Genomic DNA, 20,431 nt, shown 5'->3' with positions numbered 1-20,431 from the left:
ACCATGGAAGGTCATGCTACATCAGCTACTATCAGTTTGTGTTTGTACTGTAACTATGGAAGAAAAGTCTAAACTTGATGATTGAGGCAAGAGCTGAAATTTTAAAGAGTGTCTTTTTTTCTTTTTCTTTTTTTACATGATTTCTAAACAGATCTTTGGATGTTTACTGTCAAAAAGCACGCAAAGGGTTAAATGAATAAGCCACGTTTTTCTCCAAAAAGAGATGAGAACAGAGAACCCCATGGCTGTGCATGTTTCCCCAGGAGCTCACTGGCACGTCAGATGGATGCTTTCAGTGTTCATTTTTACATCACTTTAATGAACCAACAGGGCAGACCACAGTACTGAGTGTGCAGGTGTGTTTGTATGCATTGTGATGTGTTCATGTGTTGTAGGGAGTGTCCAGTGACAGTAGCTCCCATTCACAGCCAGAGGTACCTCAGTCCTCTTCTTCCACGCTGCCATCTTCCGCTTTTTTTAGAGGGGCTGTAGCATCACAACCCATGGACGCCAGCTCTCCTCTTCCTCCATCCTCCTCCACCTCCACCCAGACTGAGGGACCAGCCAACACTGGGCCCAGGTAAGTCAGAGTTGTGGACTGAATACGATGTGTGGATAATGACATCCGATCTATGTGTCTCTGCATTTACACTTGGTATATTGCGAAATGCGTTCTAGTTATCTTGATTGTGCCCACATTGTGATCGGATCTCAATATGCAAATTAGTTAGGCGGGGCTGGCAAACTTTTTGAGCATCATTCATTGTTAAAATAACTTTTTGCAAATTACTATTAATTAATGTTATATGGTGCAATACTTTTCCTAGTCATCTTGTGAAACTACAGATTTTACAAAAGAAAGTTATACGTGCCATATCACGGTCCAAAGTAAATGCTTCCACTGACCCTTTTCCACAGCTGCAGTCTTCTGAAGCTTGCTGAAGGTAACATCTTTCACAATGCTTGTATAATGTATATATTTTGTGACCTTATTCCGATTTACTTTCCCTCACATACATATAAGACTAGGAAAAAGCATCTTATAAAGGGTAAAAAACATAAACATAAATGTACGAGCTTTAGTGTGGTGTGCAGAGGTCCAGAGGTATGAGATGAGATTGATAACACTATAAAAATGTCATTATCTGTGTCTGTTTTCAAAAAGACCTTAAAGGTGGGGTATGCGATTCTGGAGAAATCCAATACCATGACAAATATCATGATACAGAGCGAACAATGACACAGCAATTAATATAACTAATGTTAGCTAGGTTGCTGGTTAGCTTAGCTAGGGTGTGTGTTAGCAAACTGTCGCTACAGTTGCTGCTGCAAAGCTGACAGCCAGAGAGGACGAGACGGTTTCCCAGAGCCAGCACAGCAGCTCCAGACAGCGACGCTCACAACTCTCCTGCTGCTATAGCTAACATCACAACAGCAGCACATCTTGGGAAACTAGAAAGTCAGCTGAATGTCCGTGGGCGAGTCATTTAGCGTTACCTGACACACAGATCATGGCTGGAATAGTGTTGTGTGTTTGTGTGTTTCCCATTTACAGAGCCAGGGCTGTGTACACACACCAGATTTTGTGTCAGCGCGCACACTGAATGGACAGCTGGCGGACCGTGAGGAGATATTCACTGAATTTGACAAAAAGATGTGTATAGGATTAGAATCGCACACCCCACCTTTAAGGCAGCAGTTGCTACTAAAATGTGTTAAAGCTTGAATACCCTAAACGGCTGGGGACTTCTAACCAAGTTACTCTACTCTGAAATCCATTTGAATTGTATTGTTATTTCCATGTGCCATATGTCTCTATTTAGACTGATGAAATAAATGTTTTGGGACTACCGTTTAGTCGTTTTTTAAGTTTAGGTTGTTTTTTTAGTTTTTAATTGCTTAGGGTCTTTGGTTATTCTTAAGTGTTTTGTAGGTTGTAAATGTTACTGTATAATACATTGCACTCTTTCAAATCTAGACAACATGTTAGTAAACATTTATTTTAAATACTATCTGTTTAATGTTTGGACCCCTCTTTTCAAGCTTCAGATAGCTTACCAGGGTGTCCCATTTCATATATCTCCATTATGTATTATATGTTTGTACTTGACTGTACTTGTATTTTAACTGTTTTGTGAATAAACTGAAACTGAACTGAACTGAGATCCGATCACAATGTGAGCCTGACCGCCTCCAAATGGGATCTGGCTCATCCAGTCACATTCTGATCACAATGCCTTCTGCGTGCATTTGCACTTGGCATGTGTTTTTCCTTATCCAGATAACATATTTGTTATTTTTCATGAAGTTCAAAGGTTGTCAGAAAACTTAATTTGAAAATATGGTCAGGATAGTTGCTGATTACATTAAGTTTCAAGCCACTGCATTGTATTATCTTAAAGAGCGCTTTTGATGGCTCTTCAAAATTCCTTAAAATCAACAAAAAATAAATTTAATAACTTAACTAAAAAAAAAAGAAGTAACCAGTAACCAAGCAAATGCAGGGCTGTTATGTATAAAACTGTTAAGAAATGGTTTTAAGAATGATCCTATACTTTGACTTTGAAAATTCTCAAAGCTAAAACTAATTTTAATTCCGTTCAATTTTATTTATATAGCACCAATTCATAACAGAAGTTATCTCATTGCACTTTTCCTATAGAGCAGGTCTAGACTGTACTCTTTATAATATTATTTACAGAGACCCAACAAATCCCACCATGAGCAAGCATTTGGCGACAGTGGCAAGGAAAAACTTCCTTTAACAGGCAGAAACCTCAAGCAGAACCAGACTCAAATAAATACAAATAAGAACTACAAACATGTAGTCACTCACAGTGCCCTAGAATCATGCAGTCACCCACAGTGCCCTCCCTCAAGCACTGAATCAGCCAATAGCACGCCTCATGGTGGTGTGTTGTGGTTCCATCATATCAGTCATCGCAGCTTCATGCACCTGTCATGACCAACCATCGTTCATTGTGTCCAACTTGTGCATGCTTTAATATACAGAAACATACAAAAGGAAAGCTTTCCCCTACAGTTATATGTTGACAATCTCAATATATGTTACTTGGAATATGATTCAGAAAAATTAATTTGAAAAGGAAATAGTAGTCAGTTTAAGCACGAACCATCTGTGGAGGTCCAATAAAATGTTTGCATGCAACAAATACATTTCGATTGTTTCTGGTTTTCTGAGCCAGAGAGCTTAGGGACCCCTAAGTCCTAAAAATAAACATTTTATTTAAACATTTTACTAGCAAGTTTATATATGTAGATATATATAAGATTAATTTGTCATGTCTGTGATTAGTTATTCAACTTTACTAAATCCAAAACATCTGCAAACTTCAACATCATGTTCCAAAATACTGCATGCACAATGTGAAGATTTTTGCTTTTATTTTAATTTTCCACTAAATCTGTTTATAACATTCAGACTATCAGATTGCAGTGGATCCAGACATCATCTTTCTAATCATAAGTATGACCTCTGGTATCACCAAACAACAGTGTTCATCAGCAGGGCTTTTATAGTGCTGACTCTTCATGCCCTCTGTTTGTCCCCAGTCACCCGAGTCCAGCAGAGTTTGTGGAGGTTCTCTCTGAGGTCAGGAGAGTGGAAGAGAGGTTACGTCCCTTCCTAGAGAGGACCCACTCAATTCTCGGAGCAGCCACTTCAGCAGACTACAACAACAATGTAAGGAGGAAGTGCAACTGCATGAGGCAGAGAACAACAACAACAACAACTAAAAATCACATCACAATCACATAAAAAAGTGAAGGAGCACATTCAATTCAGTTTTATTTATATAGCGCCAATTCATAGCAGAAGTTATCTCATTTCACTTTTCCTATAGAGCAGGTCTAGACTGTACTCTATAATTATTAATTATTTTCAGAGAACCAACAAATCCCAAGAATTTGGCGACAGTGGCAAGAAAAAACTTCCTTTTAACAGGCAGAAACCTTGGACAGAACCAGACTCAATGGTGGGCGGCCATCTGCCGCTGCCGTGTTAGGTTTTGGGAGAGAGAGAGAGAGGTTTAGAGATGACAGCTATAGGAATAATAATAATGTCAGTATTAATAACAGAGCCAATAACAACAACTGTAGTAGCAGTTGTCGAGCAGGAACACGGGGGCAACACGTGGCCCACAACCACAGATCCAGACTCTGCAGCTCAGGAGGCAGAAATACCTGCTGAAAGCGACAGAAGGAGAGAGGAGAGAAACGAGAAAGCACAGAACTACAGGAGAGAGATGTTGAGTTAGTAACATGCAGTAATGGGATAAAAATGCATAGAGATGGAGAGGGAGAGGAGGAGAGATGAAAGAGGTGCATCATGGGAAGTCTCCCGGCAGTCTAGGCCTATAGCAGCATAACTAAGGGATGGTTCAGGACTCACCCAAGCCAGTCCTAACTATAAGCTTTATCAAAGAGGAAAGTCTTCAGCCTACTCTTAAATGTGGAGATGGTGTCTGCCTCCCGAACCCAAACTGGGATCTGATTCCACAGGAGAGGAGCTTGATAACTGAAGGCTCTGTCTCCCATTCTACTTTTGGAGACTCTAGGAACCACAAGTAACCCTGCATTCTGGGAGCGCAGTGTTCTAGTTGGGTAATAAGGTATTATGAGCTCGTTAAGATACGATGGTTCCTGACCATTAAGAGCTTTGTAGGTGAGGAGGATTTTAAATTCTATTCTGGATTTTACAGGGAGCCAGTGCAGAGAAGCTAATATTGGAGAGATATGATGAGAAAATTGCAGGTCATCCAGGTTTTTATGTCCTTAAGGTATGCTTGAAGTTTAGCTAACTGTTTAGTTTCAACTTTAATTTCATTGTGCAGCCTTGTGTTGTAGAATGACAAATAAATGTACCTTGTACCTTAAATGTACCTTGAAATAAAAAAAAATTACACAACGCGGTTTGACTAATTAAAGCACAGTATAAATAATGACTGCAGGTTTTGAATTAATGTGTAAATGTTTGTCAAACAGTTTAACAGTTAATTCAAACATACAGAAAGACTTTTTTTAAACAACGGTGTCTTGACAGTGGTTAAGTGTGCTCCCGTATTACTATTTGGACAGTGGGCAAATACAAATTCCAAACCATCAAGAGTTGCTACAAAACATGGCTATTGACAGCTGATCCAGCTGTGCCACTGTTAGACATACTTAGCTTCAGATGACAGATCACAGGAATGGACGTCTCATTTCTCTAAAAAACTTGTTTTTCCTGAATCTCCTTGCACCTTAAGTGGGACTAAGATGCAAGAAAAAGACGGAAGTGAGGGAAATATGGACGCAATTAAGGAAATTGCAATGTACCCATACTCACAACCTGCATAGATTTAGCATGTAGAATGGATTTGGGACACAGGTATGGTTTAGAATTTTTTGGATATGTTACCTCAGTCTTTTCTGTGCAGTCATGTATGTTAAAAGTACTGTGCCTACACGCAGGTATAAAATGACTACAGTAGTCCCCAACAGAAGCTGTTTAAAAAACAATCACATAAAACAGTGACTGTTTTACACTAACTTTTATTATTCATTGCATATGTGTAATATCTAGCTACAGTATGATTGTCAGTGAAAGATAAGCACTACATTATAAAATAAAAGTTGATAACATTCATTGAATACATTTATATCATTCTCTCTACAAATATTACATGAAAGCAGTATACCTCTGACATAGTGTGTGTGACACTATGGAGATATCACTTTCCGCATTGCCATGAAATCTGCTGTGGAAATTCCTGGTCGTCAGATGATGATGCCTAATTATTTTGATGAAGTCTTGACCTTTTCTCTAGTGTTATTATCATTCCAAAAGTTTCACTTACACATAAAATACTATAATATAATAGGCAGATTGCCATGAAATGTACTGTCCTCTGTTCTGTTTCATGTAAAACATTTGACAGGTAGCAGTGGATTTTCTTGTCATAATTGTTCAAAGCTGTTTCATTGTGTATTTATGCACAGACCCAGGAAAGAGAGGAGGATCAACGCATTCTCACCCTGGTCGGAGATGCTCTGCGTCTCCTTGGCAACACCTTAGTTGTCCTCGGTGACCTACGTTGTAACCTGGCGACCTCTCCTCCACGTCACCTGTATGTGGTTCGCCCCATGGTCCACTACACCCACCCTGTCCTGCTCCAGGCTGGTCTACCACACATGCCCATTCCAGTAGGTTCACATTGCGCTGATTTTCTGTGTGGAATAATTAATGATTTCTGTAAGCTGTGGAGAAATACTATTGTGTTAAGAGATACAGTGATAACAGAATAACTTTAATTCAGGTAGAAAGAGTGCTATATGGACCACAAGTACAGAGAGTGTCGTTCTTTTGTCATTTATGAATGCTCATCTAATATAATTGGTCTTTTTTATGCTCAACTAATTGTGACTAGGTTGTGGGTGTTGCTTGGTGGGTTTTCCGGATGTTCAGAAACATCTGTCTGGCTTTTCATACATGCCAATGTTTAACTAGGCAGCAGCCAAAGCGGTGCAGTTAGTGTTACCTACTGTACTGTACCTCCTACCTATATTGACTGATGGTCAATGAGTTTTTTACCAACCTGCTTCTTTTTAAGTTCACTTTATCACATTTTCTAAACCACTTACTAATTTGCAAGAGAAAATACAGATAAATCTCAAAACTGTTGCTCCTAACTGTAAACGTCTATTAGACCATATAATAACGCTTTATTTTACGGATCTGTAATTTCCTAATAATTTCCTATGAAGTTTTCTGGACAGAATAATCTAATTTGGTATTAAATATAGTTCAAGTTCTGAGAAAGTTGAGTTAGTTGTGTTGAGTGTAGAAGCAGTTGCTGATTGCAAGAAGAATTTCCTTGAAAGATTGAAGTAAATTTTCATTTATTACTGGAAACTTTAAATTACATATATGTTGAATTGTATGCTGCCTGTAGACAAATCTTACCTAAAATTAGTACCAAATGACATCATCCTTTTTAAGGATGGTGAAGGAAATTTTCTATGAATTTACATCAACATATCAGTTTCTTTATAGAAAATTATAGGAAACTGTGGGACACATAAAATAAACCACTACTGAATATACAGTGGTGTGAAAAAGTGTTTGCCCCCATCCTGATTTCTTATTTCTTTGCATGTTTATCAAACTAAATTGTTTCAGATCATCAAACAAATTTAAATATTAGTCAAAGATAACACAAGTAAACACAAAATGCAGTTTTTAATTAATTCAGCCACTTTGCAGGGTTTTTGAGCATGAACTGCCTTTTTAAGGTCATGCCACAGCATCTCAATAGGATTCAGGTCAGGACTTTGACTAGGCCACTCCAAAGTCTTCATTTTGTTCTTCTTCTTCGTCTGTCAGCCTCACTAGAATGCTGTATCAAATTCACATCTGAATCCATATACGGTTCAGCTATTATACAACAGATGTTGAATAAACATTCGCAAACAGTTTGCTCAACTTATCTCCACTAGGCCACTCCAAAGTCTTCATTTTGTTCTTCTTCAGCCATTCAGAGACCCCACAACAACATCCAAAGAACTGCAGTCCTCACTTGCTGCAGTTAAGGTCAGTGTTCATGACTCCACCATAAGAAAAAAAGAGACTGGGCAAAAATGGCCTGCATGGCAGAGTTCCAAGACGAAAACCACTGTTGAGCCAAAAGAACATTAAGGCTCGTCTCATTTCAGAAAACATCTTGATGATCCCCAAGACTTTTGGGAAAATACTCTGTGGACTGACGAGACAAAAGTTGAACTTCTTGGAAGGTGTGTGTCCCATTACATCTGTCGTAAAAGTAACATCGCATTTCAGAAAAAGAACATCATACCAACAGTAAAATATGATGGTGGTAGTGTGATGGTCTGGGGCTGTTTTGCTGCTTCAGGACCTGGAAGACTTGCTGTGATAAATGGAACCATGAATTCTGCTGTCTACCAAAAACTCCTGAAGGAGAATGTCCAGCCATCTGTTTGTGACCTCAAGCTGAAGCGAACTTGGGTTCTGCAGCAGGACAATGATCTAAAACACACCAGCAAGTCCACCTCTGAATGGCTGAAGATGAACAAAATGAAGACTTTGGAGTGGCCTAGTCCAAGTCCTGACCTGAATCCTATTGAGATGCTGTGGCATGACCTTAAAAAGGCAGTTCATGCTGGAAAACCCTCCAATGTGGCTGAATTACAAGAATTCTGCAAAGATGAGTGGGCCAAAATTCCTCCACAGCGCTGTAAAAGACTCACTGCAAGTTATCGCAAATACTTGATTGCAGTTGTTGCTGCTAAGGGTGGCCCAACCAGTTATTAGGTTTAGGGATCAATCACTTTTTCACACAGGGCCATGTAGGTTTGGATTTTGTTTTCCCTTAATCATAACAACCTTAATTTAAAAACTGCATTTTGTGTTTACTTGTGTTATCTTTGACTAATATTTAAATTTGTTTGATGATCTGAAACATTTAAGTGTGACAAACATGCAAAAAAATAAGAAATTAGGTAGGGGCAAACACTTTTGCACACCACTGTACATAAATAGTGCTATACTTACTGTTGTTTTGCAATGTAATGGACAATTTGTATTTTCAAATATGAGTTGTAGTGAATTGGGTTAAACTGGCATTGTTTAAAACCAAATATTAAAAAAAAACTGATTATTTACAATTGACATTTCAGGTAATTCAAACATCTGCCAGAGTGCAGTATATTATGCAGTGCTGTTTTTTTGTGATTTTACAAATAAACAAAAGGTAATTAGGGAGGATTTTTCTAATGCTGTCTTAACTTACAAGCTATATATTTACTATATATTTATAGTAATAAAACAAAATGTGTTGTTCTAGAGTCTCCTAGAGCGCTTTGAGTAGTCAGAAAGACGCTATATCAGTACAGTCCATTTACCATTTACCATCCTGGAAGCTTGCTGTGGAATTTCACTTCATCTTCATTTAGGTAAAATTGGATTGGACACCAAGGATTGGTGTGGTGGCCAAAATTTGGGCCTGATACCTGAAATGTCAAGATTAACTGGCAAGAAGCAGAGGGAATTTAAATTCAAACTTTACATTACAATGTCTGTGTTTAGATGAGTTCGTACTGGAACTTGAAGTTAATATGTATTTCTCCTCCAGATAAACTTAGGGACAACAGTGACCATGACATGTAATGGAAGACAGGCTGCTGAAGGACAACGCCAGCCCTCTCAGGGCGTTGGCCAATCAGATCAGCAGGCTACAGGCCAGGCTCCACCTCTTCAGTCAAATCGGACCACTCATCAACAAGGACAGGGAGGACCCCGAGTGATCCGGATCAACCACCAGACCATGGAGCCTGTAGTCATGATGCAGATGAATATTGATGGTATGTGTGCTGCCATGTCATCATAGAACCTGACTATACATGTTAGAAGGGCCATGGTCACATGGGCCTCTGTTACTTGTGTGAATCAGCCAGTATCCACTGTATTTCAATGGGAATTATGGATTACATGAACTGATGGAGCAGAGTGTATCAAAGTACTGCATCCCAGTTACTCAGTCATATGAAACAATTAACTTATTACTGAGCGCAGAAAAGGACATAACATACAGAAATAAATTAATGTGCACATGAATGTGCAATATATTCTGTTTCAGTTTATAATTCCCTATTTATTGATATTTATTCATACTATTATTACTGCTGTGCAATATCCACCGTCTCATAAATAAGCTAGACTTAACTTGACAGTTCAGGCTCTACTACTTAATTATAAATATTAATACTAAAAATATTATTACATTGTATTATTATACCGTACATACTTATCATCAACCAGTAATCCACTTTGTACTTTACACTTATTTTAGCTTTTATACTTATATCCACTTTGTTTCCAATTTATCTTACCTGTATTATAGTGTATTATATTTTTTGCTTAGTACTCTATTCCTGTGTGCACTGACGTGATAGTGAGCTGCTGTAACGAAAGAGTTTCCCCTCGGGGATCAATAAAGTATTTCTGATTCTGATTCTGAAAAATTGAAAAATAATGAAATAAATTATAAGTATAGAGATTAAAAAAAACAAATAAATACAGAAAAATAGAAATAGAATATTCTTTCCTTATTTATTGCCTATTAATTAATTTACTGATATAAGAAACAAAACTGTTATCAAACAACAATTGTAAAATAGAGGTTACACTCTTTCTACTTTTGATGTCACTTATTAATTTGTTTATTTCCCATGTCCCTTTGGGGCCCTCATAATATTGAATGTCGTGAGCTAATAAAATTGTACAGTTTCCATTTCTCAATGTCAGCATTTTTTACATCAGCTATTACTTAAGTAAAGTCATAAATAAGGCAAGTGGCCAATCAACGATCAAAAATAGAGTTCCATCGTCATGGTTACTTTGTGCATTAGCTTCTGTATTGGATTACTGTGTTGCAAAATGGCATGCAATTAATGAAAAGATAATGCCGTGTGGCAGAAAAACTGCTATTTTACCATTGTAGTGAGTATGTTTGTGACATTTTATGATTTACACCTACCGTAGGGGCAAGTGTAACTATTTAGTTGTTTCTTAGAGTTATGTTGAAACCACTCCTCTGTGGTGCAACCACTTTTATTTTCTGCCTAAAATCACAACTTAGTAATAATTTACGTTATAACTAGGCTAAGCTTGAACTTACACACAGCTGGTGCAACAGGCAACTGAGCTCTATCTGGAGTTGACACTATGTGTTGCACTCTTTTTTTCCAGCAGATGGCAACATTTGCTAAACCAGCACCCAGTCAAATCTGAGAGCAGAGCGAGCTGTTAATTACTGAGGCCTTTATCATCCTCACAATGTAAGAATGAGACGGAGCTCTGGGACTGTAGACTTCAACGACTGAGCAGAACCAAGTGATAGCAGTCAAAGCAATCTCACATCAACAATGTCTGTTAACGATTTGATCAAAGCATCACTCAACCCTAGTACAGACTGGTTGACTAGCTTTGGAGATATAGCCATACAATTACAATAATTCTAATAATTAAGTGGTTTTAGCACTTTGGCATTTGGTCTGTGAATTCATTGGATGCCAAAAGCCAAATGTCTCGTGTAAATGCCACATAAGGCATGTGTCAGGTCCCTGTCACAGGTTGTTCCTCTGTCTCTGTCTCTCCCACTCCTTCCTCTCTCGCTCCACTGTGTGAGCTACAGGCTACAATGGTCAAACTCACCATCATATCACTTGATTTGACAATTTCATGTGCTAAAACTGGACTTGATCTGAATGCTGTGAGGGAAAGTAGGTCAATGCATTAATTAAAGAAGCAGATATGTGATTTTACAGTCATAATATACTGTATATCATGTGCAAATATATATCATATTTGAAGCAGCAGTCCTGAGCAGCCCTTTCCTGTTCTATTTGATGAGTGTAGCACCACTCCGTGTCACCACCATCCCTGTGAAGCTGATGGATTTGTGCTCTTGTTTTGTTGAACAGGTGAGTCAGCTGCTGGGTCTCAGGTTCCAGGCCAGTCTAATGCTGCAGGTCCTGGACAGCTTGGTGAGTGCTGTGCTCTGCACTGTGCTCTGTGATTGGGAAGTGTCTTGCTATAGCAATAGCTGTCTCTTCCTTAAAGATGCAGTAATTGCTTCATCTGGACACTTTGGGTCAGAGGAACTTTAAGACACACTCAGAGATCAGGACAAACCTCTCTCTGTTTCCAGGAGTGACACCTGTCCACTTCCCAGGACTGCCTCCTGAGTTCATGCAGGGCATTGTGCACCAGATCTCCCACCAAGCCGCTGTCATGGCCGCTGCAGCCTCAGCAACCTCAGCAGGCCACTCAGCACAGATGGTGTCTGGCCCTGGCTCCACACCCAGCGCTGAGGGAACTGCTTCGCCACAGCCCCCCCACCCTACTCAGGCCAGGGTTGTCATCACCAGACCATCCTTTTGCCCCCGCATCCCTCAGCCTGTGGGAACCAGGGGAACCACCATCAACCTGAGGGCCACAGTACCCACAGCTAGCCAGCAGCCAGGACAGGTAACACCAACACAGTGGATAGAGACTTAGCTACATCAAGGGCTTCATAATCGTTTAATCTTATTTTCTTTATTAATTAATTAATTGTTTGGTCGATATAACATCAGAAAGCTGTTGAAAATGGCCGTCAAAATGTCCTAGTGCCCAAAGTAATGTCATTAAATGTCTCGTTCTGTACGATCAACAGTCCAAACACAAAAATACAAAATTTACTATAATGTTAAGACAAGGAAAAGCAGCACATTTTCACATTTGAGAATTTGGAATTTCTTACTTAAAAAATGACTTAAAGGATTAAAGTTGCCAATATTTGCCAATTAATTTTCTATCAATCAACTAATCGATAATCAACTAATCATTGTAGCTCTAGCTACATCCTACAGTGTATTGAATAATACAGATTAATGAACTGTTGTTTAATAAGTATGTAGCCACTTGTTTATCTCTGCCCTCTTTAAACCTCTGTGAGCAGGGCACACCTCTGGCTCCCTCGTCCCTCACCCAGATGATCAGTGGTCTGGTTGGACAGCTCCTGATACCAGTGCAGCCAGGTCAGTGTCAGCGTTTTGCACTTAGAGTAGCTAACAAACCAAGTGTTTATTGTTTTCACTATAACACAGATAGTAAAGTGAGTCAGTACTGGCATAAAATGCTTCCTACCATCCCTGCAGACAGATACATTTATTCCGGATTAACAATGCATAATTATGTTTGTGAACCAGCTCTTATTGACTCATCCTCTAATGATAGTGTCTGGTAAAATATTCTATACTCAATGTTCACTTGCTAGCTTTTTCTAGAGTTTTTGAACAAAGTTCGCACTTAGGTCATGTGATGACACCTGAGCAAGATCCATTTGCGGAAGAAGACCATGGGATATAGTTGAGTTTAGAATAGTACAAACTCGTAGTAAAGTATCTTTTGGATTTTTCCAACCAAAAGTTTCCCTTAATTTCCATTCAATGTGACAGCTTGCAGAGACTTGAAACTTATGTGAGTTAAGTAATCCATCACAGTCACATTAAGTCATTATTGTTGTCATTTACTTTATATTGTAGTTATGTGGAAATGCAGAAGTGCAGATTGAATTTATAATGCCACGGTGAGGAAATTTTCCCACCGATTAATAAACTCGTGACAACACTAATGTTACCGATTTAACCGGACATTTTACAAGAAAAGATATTTGTCGATGACGCTGTAGCGCTGCGGGGCCCATTTTGGCAGTTGCCTCACTTTTGTGCACCACAAGACACTTGACGGTGTGTGTGTGTGTAGATTAGAGGTGTTGCCTCCAGTTGCTGCAACTTTCATCAGACAAAGTTTACAGATGTATAGTGCTATTTGTTTAAATACTGGAGCTTACCTACCAAGCAGCAACCTCTGGTGCTGAAAAATGAATCCAACCCGAAGTGCCCCCCCCCATGTTAAAATGCCCAACTTTACAGCAGAACATGTTTACAGCCTGGTACAAAAAACGGTTTTGGTCTCTATCGTTAATTTCCCCCTTCATAATAACTGTGAGGGGGGTGATTTTTTTTTCATAATTCACCTGTTTTAATTATATTAAAGCATAAAGTTCTGCATAATTAAGGCCGTGGCCGCTTTGAGTGACAGATGGGGGGTGCCGGTGCCGTCACTGCTAACGGCCTGCTGTCTGCTAGCCGCCCGTCACCTTAGCTAGCCGCCGAACTTGACCTCTCGGTCGTATTTGTGCCCTTTGGAGACGTTTTCATAAAAATATCTGAAGAATAATATGGCTTTCTCTGCGGCTAATTGTACCAACAGACTGTCTGAGAAGTCTGTGCTCCAGGTGAGTGAAATTCTAGTATTATTTCTCTTAGCAATAATTAGCAGATATTGGTGTTTGCGCTCACCATACATGGCTTGTTAGCTAATTAGCCAGCTAATGAATTAGCCTTGGGTTAGCCTCCGAGCAAAGACGCCCAGCTGTGCTAACGATGGAATCATAATGGGAGCGTATGTTAGCCACAGTTATTAAACCGGTATGCACCGAAGTCAAAACGTAATACTTTTGAACAAATTGTGTCTGTGTGAGGTTAGAAAATATAGGTCCACCTCGTTAGTTAGTTAACGTTATGCAATGTTAACTTTAAACCATACGGGCAATGTAACGTTAACGTAACATTAATGCTAGAAGTGCACTGTAATTGGGCAGGGAGGGGAGCTGCTGCTGACACTGATTTGCATAAGTGGCTGAAACGTTAGTATTAGCATGTGTTAGGCCCCCTTGTTTAGTCTACTTGTGTGTGTCTTTGTCAGTAACTGTGTCTACGCATGTTGTCTTTTGAGGTGCCAGAGAGCTGATTGCGGTATCCAACCAGATCTGGAGCACCTGGGCGCAGTGCTCTACAGGATATAAAAGTTCCAGCTTCCAGCGTGACTCGCTCTCTTCCCTATCAGTGCCTGCGCCCTATTGCTTTGCGTAGCATTTTGTTTTACTCCAGAACACTTTATCCTACACTACCCACACACATCCACATGAACACTACTGATTTCACTGACTATACACCTCATATCCAAAGTTACAGTTCAGTTTATTTTCTTTATTACAATAAATAACTTGTATTTATTGGCATTCTGTGTCTTTTCCCGTTTTTGTTATGGTCTATGGGCCAGGTTATGACAGACTCTTGAGGAAAGTTACAACGCCTAGGCCAATGTGATGTGTACTCCCAAGATATTGCCAGGTTATGAAACTGGGTTATTATCCCTAGGTTCTATCATTATAATTAGTTACACATCTTTTCATTTATTCATTTATTTATAAGTGTACTGAAGTCACACACTTGACTTCAGTACAAGTGGGTTTTAAATGTTTATTTCTATAAATTCAAATTTACAAAACAACGGTGGGGGCGGTGGGTCAGTAATGTTATCTGTGTATGTCCTAACACCGTGTAACACCGACTACCGCGGCATGCCTAATTACGATGGTTCTGCACTTCCCATAATATACCTCTCTCAAGCTGAGGTAACCCTGGTGACATCACTATGACATCATCAGGGTTATTTTCTTAAACTTGACAAAGCTCCTCTAGAGCCACAGAAGATATTAATCAAATGCTTTCACATGCGTAGTACTCCCAGTGACCGGTAAACTGGTCATTGATGGCAAAACTGGCTTATGGTTGCTTACTGAAATCAAGTGACAACCTGCTTATTTTTATAGCTAGACTGATAAATCGACAAGGCTGATATTTCAACCGATATTAGCTTTTTACGGATGTGCCGATAAGTTACAAGAAATTGCAGTACAGAAATGTTCAAACTAGGTTTGAAGTCATTTAGAAACAGTGTCTCCATCACATATTTTGTCCACCAGAGAGCACTTTCAAGTTGATTTTTGTGTAAAATATACCACTCTGTGTATATCTTGGTCATGGAAAAAAAAAGAATCTACAGGATCCGTATCAGGATTGTTTATGCTATCCACTTATGGAAAAAATCGGCCGATATATCATTATCAGATTTTTTAAACTCTCAAATCTATCAGTATTGGCCTCAAAAATACAGTATCAGTTGGGCTATACTTATTTTGTCCTGTTTGTCTGACTCCTCCAGGTGATCGCATGTCCACATCCTCTTCGAGCAGTTCTCAGTCCTCCTTTTCTACTTCTTCGTCTGATTCCTCCACCACCTCTCCTCCCCCTCCTTCTGCCAACACGTCTGGACAGACATCCACCCACACCACCAGCACTTCCACCATGGGTCAGCCAGCAGAGGGCAGTCCTGAGGGAAATCTGGTCCAGCTCCTGGGCTCACTGCTGGGAGGTGGCCCGGGGGGTCCTGCCTCTGGACCAGCTCCCTCCATCACTGTGACACTGCCGGGGGTCTTCCAGGGCATGTCAGACTTTGCACCAGTGAGTTCACATAGTGCTACAGAAAACCAGAATATGGTGGCATGCAGGGTTTCTCCTGAATCCAAATGGGTATTTGGTGGCTCCCCTGTCTTGAGGGCCAGAAAATGTTATATTGATTGTTTGATTGATGATCATTCTTATTTCATTCTTTAAGTTAAAATAAATGATAATACACTCAGCGCCCTATTGGCACGCAAGGACTTTCTATTAGGGCCTGAGCACCGGGAATTGGTGACGAAGACCTATTGAAATTCAAATGATTATTAGGGATCCAAGCAGCGAAGCTGCTGGAGCCCTATTGTTTCTGTTCTCATTCTTCTTCTTTTTCTCCACTAAAAGTGTTTGTGCACCAAAAACTGTAAGACAAAAATTGGCAGGTGGGTTGCAAATTCCACCCACTACTCAGGCAAAAAAATCACACTGATTGTCCTCAAGGTGGCGCTGTATCAATCAAGTTTACGTTTTTGCAATTATCTCGAAAACGGCTTACAGTCAAACTTCTTCCCATTATAATCTGTCAATTGATCTGCATCTTTGCTTCATTGGTCTTCGCGTTTCAATATCTTGCTGTAATTTGTACTGTATGTAAACCATTTTCTTTATTGCTCAGTTTTTCACCAAACGTCACCAAAATATTTGACCCAACAGAAAGTCAGCCATTTTGAATTGAATGTGCACTTTTCTGCCATTTTTCCGCCATTTACAGGCTCCATACTTTAATGAACTCCTCCTAGAGAATTAAGTGGATCAACTTCAAATTTTAGCAGAGCAGTCTAAATACCTTTGCCCTGAAAAGGTACTAAAAGCTTGAGTTTTCGTTGAAGGGAGTGTCTGTGGTATCGAATTTTGATGTTTCGCCATGAAGAGAAACCTGTTATAAGTTGAGTGTGCATGGTCACGTCTGCCCCAAACTTCACGTTTGATGACAATCCTGCCATGAAGACATCTACATGCTAAAATTCACTCAGTCATTGCGCCACCTACTGGCAACAGGAAATTACATGTTTTATACTTTGAAGTATTCCTCCTAGCACGAGGACCAGATCCACCTCAGATTTTGGCAGAAAAGCCTTAAGACATTGATGATGATTGAGAAGCTTGTGATTTTTTTGTTGAACGGCTTGTCCGTGGTGTGGTGTCGGATTTCCTTATTTCGCCATGACACAGGAAGTTGTTGTAACTTCAGTGTACATGGTCTAATCTGCTCTAAACTTCACATGTTTGATAAGAGTCCCACCCTGAAGACATCTACATGCCAATATTCAGTCATACTCATAGCACCAACTACTGGCAATAGGAAGTTACCGTCCCTATAGTATTACCAACTACTCCTAGCATATTAACCAGATCCACCCCAGATTTGTTCAGCAAAGTCATAAGACCTTGATGATGCTCAAACACCGTTTTCGTGGTGGCGCATTATTCTTTGTGAAATAGGAAGTTGTTGTAATATGAGTGTACATAGTCCAATCTGCCCCAAATTTCACATGTTTGATAAGACTCCCGGCCTGAGGATATCTACATGCCAATAAGGAGTTGTACTCATTGCGCCACCTACTGGTAACAGGAAGTATGCCTTGCGTGACAATCACAATGCAAATACCACCTAAAATTTTAAAATAGTAATAATGTAATGGTAGTGGTAATAGTTTTAATAAGTTAATAATAATAATAGACATGTTGACAATAATGACAATAATAGTAACAGAGCCAATAACAACACGGGGCAGCAGGTGGCCCACAACCACAGATCCAGACTCTGCAGCTCCGGAGGCAGAAATACCTGCTGAAAGCGACAGAAGGAGAGAAACGAGAAAGCACAGAACTACGGGAGAGAGAAGATGTCGAGTTAGTAACATGCAGTAATGGGATAATAATGCATACAGATGAAGAGGGAGAGAAGGAGAGAGGAAAGAGGTGCATCATGGGAAGTCTCTCGGCAGTCTAGGCCTATAGCAGCATAACTAAGGGATGGTTCAGGGCTCACCCAAGCCAGCCCTAACTATAAGCTTTATCAAAGAGGAAAGTCTTCAGCCTACTCTTAAATGTGGAGATGGTGTCTGCCTCCCGAACCCAAACTGGGATCTGATTCCACAGGAGAGGAGCTTAATAACTGAAGGCTCTGTCTCCCATTCTACTTTTGGAGACTCTAGGAGCCACAAGTAACCCTGCATTCTGCGAGCACAGTGTTCTAGTTAGATAATAAGGTACTATGAGCTCTATAAGATACGATGGTTCCAGACCATTAAGAGCTTTGTAGGTGAGGAGAAGGATTTTAAATTCTATTCTGGATTTTACAGGGAGCCAGTGCGGAGAAGCTAATATTGGAGAAATATGATCTCTTTTCCTAGTTCTTGTCAGTACACGTGCTGCAGCATTCTGGATCAACTGGAGACGTTTTCGCAATTATCTCGAAAACGGCTTAGCCTACAGTCAAAATTCTTTCATCGTGTTAATCTCTCACGTAATCTGCATCTGATCTTCTGCTTTGAAAATGATTTTTTGCAATCTGCCTGGATCATAGCTTGCGGCTGTATTTTTAAGAGGTTTTGACTTTTATTGACTCAAAATAGCCCTATATGCAGAAAAACACTCGTAGCGTACAGGTTTGTTTGCAGCTGAACAAAGCCATGAACATATTGAGTTTGAACATAAAAATGTTTGTTGTTTCTGCCCAGCTACCTGCCAGTGGCCCTGGTGCCCCAGTGCCCCCTCAATCCATCGGTCCGGCTCCGCCTCAGGCCCACAGCAGTGCAGGTCGAGACTCTCTGAGCCCGGACCTGTTTACCGGCATCGTGCAAGGAGTGCTGTCAACTATGATGAGCTCTCTGGGGGCACAGCAGGGAAACGGAGAGAGCATTGCCCAGTTCATCCAGAGACTGTCCCAGACCAGCAACCTGTTCACCCCTAGCTCTGGAGATGCTGTGGGTGAGTCACAAAACAGGAGAATAAATGTAACTGCAGCTTTTCAACATTAACCTCATAGTCACTGTTTTACTTATCCAATACAAATTTACAAATTCATTATGCTGGAATCAGGCCAAAACATTGAAAACATATCACCATCCTAATATGTTCTTAGAATTAATTTACCATCATTGTTATAGATTTACTGATAAACTGGCTCTCATCCTGTCAGGGTTCTTTGGTGACCTGCTGTCCCTGGTGTGTCAGAGCTTCTCCATGGTGGACATGGTGCTGTTGCTTCACGGGAACGCCCAGCCTCTGAGCCGCATCCAGCCCCAGCTCACTGACTTCTTCACTGAACACTATCTCCAGGGCAGAGAGCCCACTGATGCTAACATAGCTGTAAGTACTATAGAGAGAGTCCCTCACTGTTCACATACTGATCTACTTGATCTGTTGCTTGATTTCTTTTAGATAGACTGTAAGGGATAAGTGCATCAATTATGGTTTTCAGTAGGGTTGTCCTAATCAAGAGTATTTTTACTGCCCCTAACGACGTATCTACACAGAAAGCATTTCAGCCTTGTTTTATATCGCCTGTCTCTCCCACATCTGATGGAATGGATATGCTTCTATTTTAATCAGTCCAGTTGTCTACACAGGCTGCCTAACGGATCACGTTTCACACACTGCTATTCGCGCATAAAAGCAACTCAAAGTGTATTTTTGAGCACTGCCAAAATGCAGGTGACTTACACTCAGCGCTGTGCCTGTCTGTGTAGGCACTGAAGCTGCCGCTGCTATGCTAACATGCTGCTCATGCTACACTTTCTGTGTGTAAGCCTCATCCAAATCATTTATTTATTGAGTATTTGATGAGTGATGAGTATCTGACTGAGTCTGACATGACATGCAGTACATTATCCAACATACTGTACCACATTGGCCTGAACATCAGACATCAGGTACATGCAAATTGTTGCTGATATAGAGCGTGTTTTTAACCCATAGCAGCTCTATCATGTCTATATGTGGATATTATTAAAGGCAGAATAAGTACGATTTTTCCGTGCGGTCAGTAAACCCAACATTCAAAGTTGTCCCCTCCTCCTAGGGAATGACTGAAAGAGAGAGAGCGGTGCTAGCGACAACAAAGCAGTGAATCAGAGAAATAAAATGTTATTTTCCGATCGTTTCACGGCTCGCTACGTTACGCGTCCCGACTTCATGCTCCTGACTTCACAGCCTGCGCGCTGTCTTTGGCTGGAGCTACACACCAATGACCAAAGGTTGGAGCCCAGAAACGTCCTGAGCACAGCAAACTAAGAAGAAACTAAGAAAATACAGGCAGAGTCCATATTAACATGCAATAATAACCTCTCTCACTCAGTTTTACTCATATACTGTAAAGACTTTGACACATTGTCCTCTCTGCAGACAGCAGCTGAGGACCTCATCCACAGACTGGAGGAGTACATAGCTGAGAGCTTTGTAAGGACAACTTCTTTCACACACAAACCTCATGCAGACTACTACAGTTAATCTAATGTACGGTGCTGTGTGCTAGGTATGTAGTGATGGACATAAGTGAGTG

The 20,431-nt window shown here is 40.2% G+C and overlaps 1 protein-coding gene and 1 pseudogene across 6 annotated transcripts in view; both read left to right on the top strand.

The window, feature by feature from the left end:
* Nucleotides 1-20,431, top strand: part of LOC122864763 — a 109,143-nt pseudogene that overhangs the window by 26,518 nt on the left and 62,194 nt on the right.
* Nucleotides 1-20,431, top strand: part of bag6l (BCL2 associated athanogene 6, like) — a 38,337-nt gene that overhangs the window by 5,869 nt on the left and 12,037 nt on the right. For 5 of the 6 annotated variants that reach the window (XM_044171393.1, XM_044171391.1, XM_044171390.1 and 2 more), the window contains 11 exons: nt 396-580; nt 3,574-3,703; nt 6,001-6,204; nt 9,150-9,378; nt 11,500-11,562; nt 11,727-12,046; nt 12,519-12,597; nt 15,632-15,930; nt 18,609-18,858; nt 19,070-19,239; nt 20,275-20,328. In XM_044171393.1, coding sequence (XP_044027328.1) covers nt 396-580; nt 3,574-3,703; nt 6,001-6,204; nt 9,150-9,378; nt 11,500-11,562; nt 11,727-12,046; nt 12,519-12,597; nt 15,632-15,930; nt 18,609-18,858; nt 19,070-19,239; nt 20,275-20,328 — 1,983 coding nt within the window. The remainder of the gene's footprint in view (nt 1-395; nt 581-3,573; nt 3,704-6,000; nt 6,205-9,149; nt 9,379-11,499; nt 11,563-11,726; nt 12,047-12,518; nt 12,598-15,631; nt 15,931-18,608; nt 18,859-19,069; nt 19,240-20,274; nt 20,329-20,431) is intronic. The other variant, XM_044171392.1, reaches the window with a different exon arrangement.

Source organism: Siniperca chuatsi, linkage group LG17 (assembly GCF_020085105.1).
Source record: "Siniperca chuatsi isolate FFG_IHB_CAS linkage group LG17, ASM2008510v1, whole genome shotgun sequence".
NCBI classification, from domain to species: domain Eukaryota; kingdom Metazoa; phylum Chordata; class Actinopteri; order Centrarchiformes; family Sinipercidae; genus Siniperca; species Siniperca chuatsi.
This window is presented reverse-complemented; position numbering and strand designations above follow the sequence as displayed.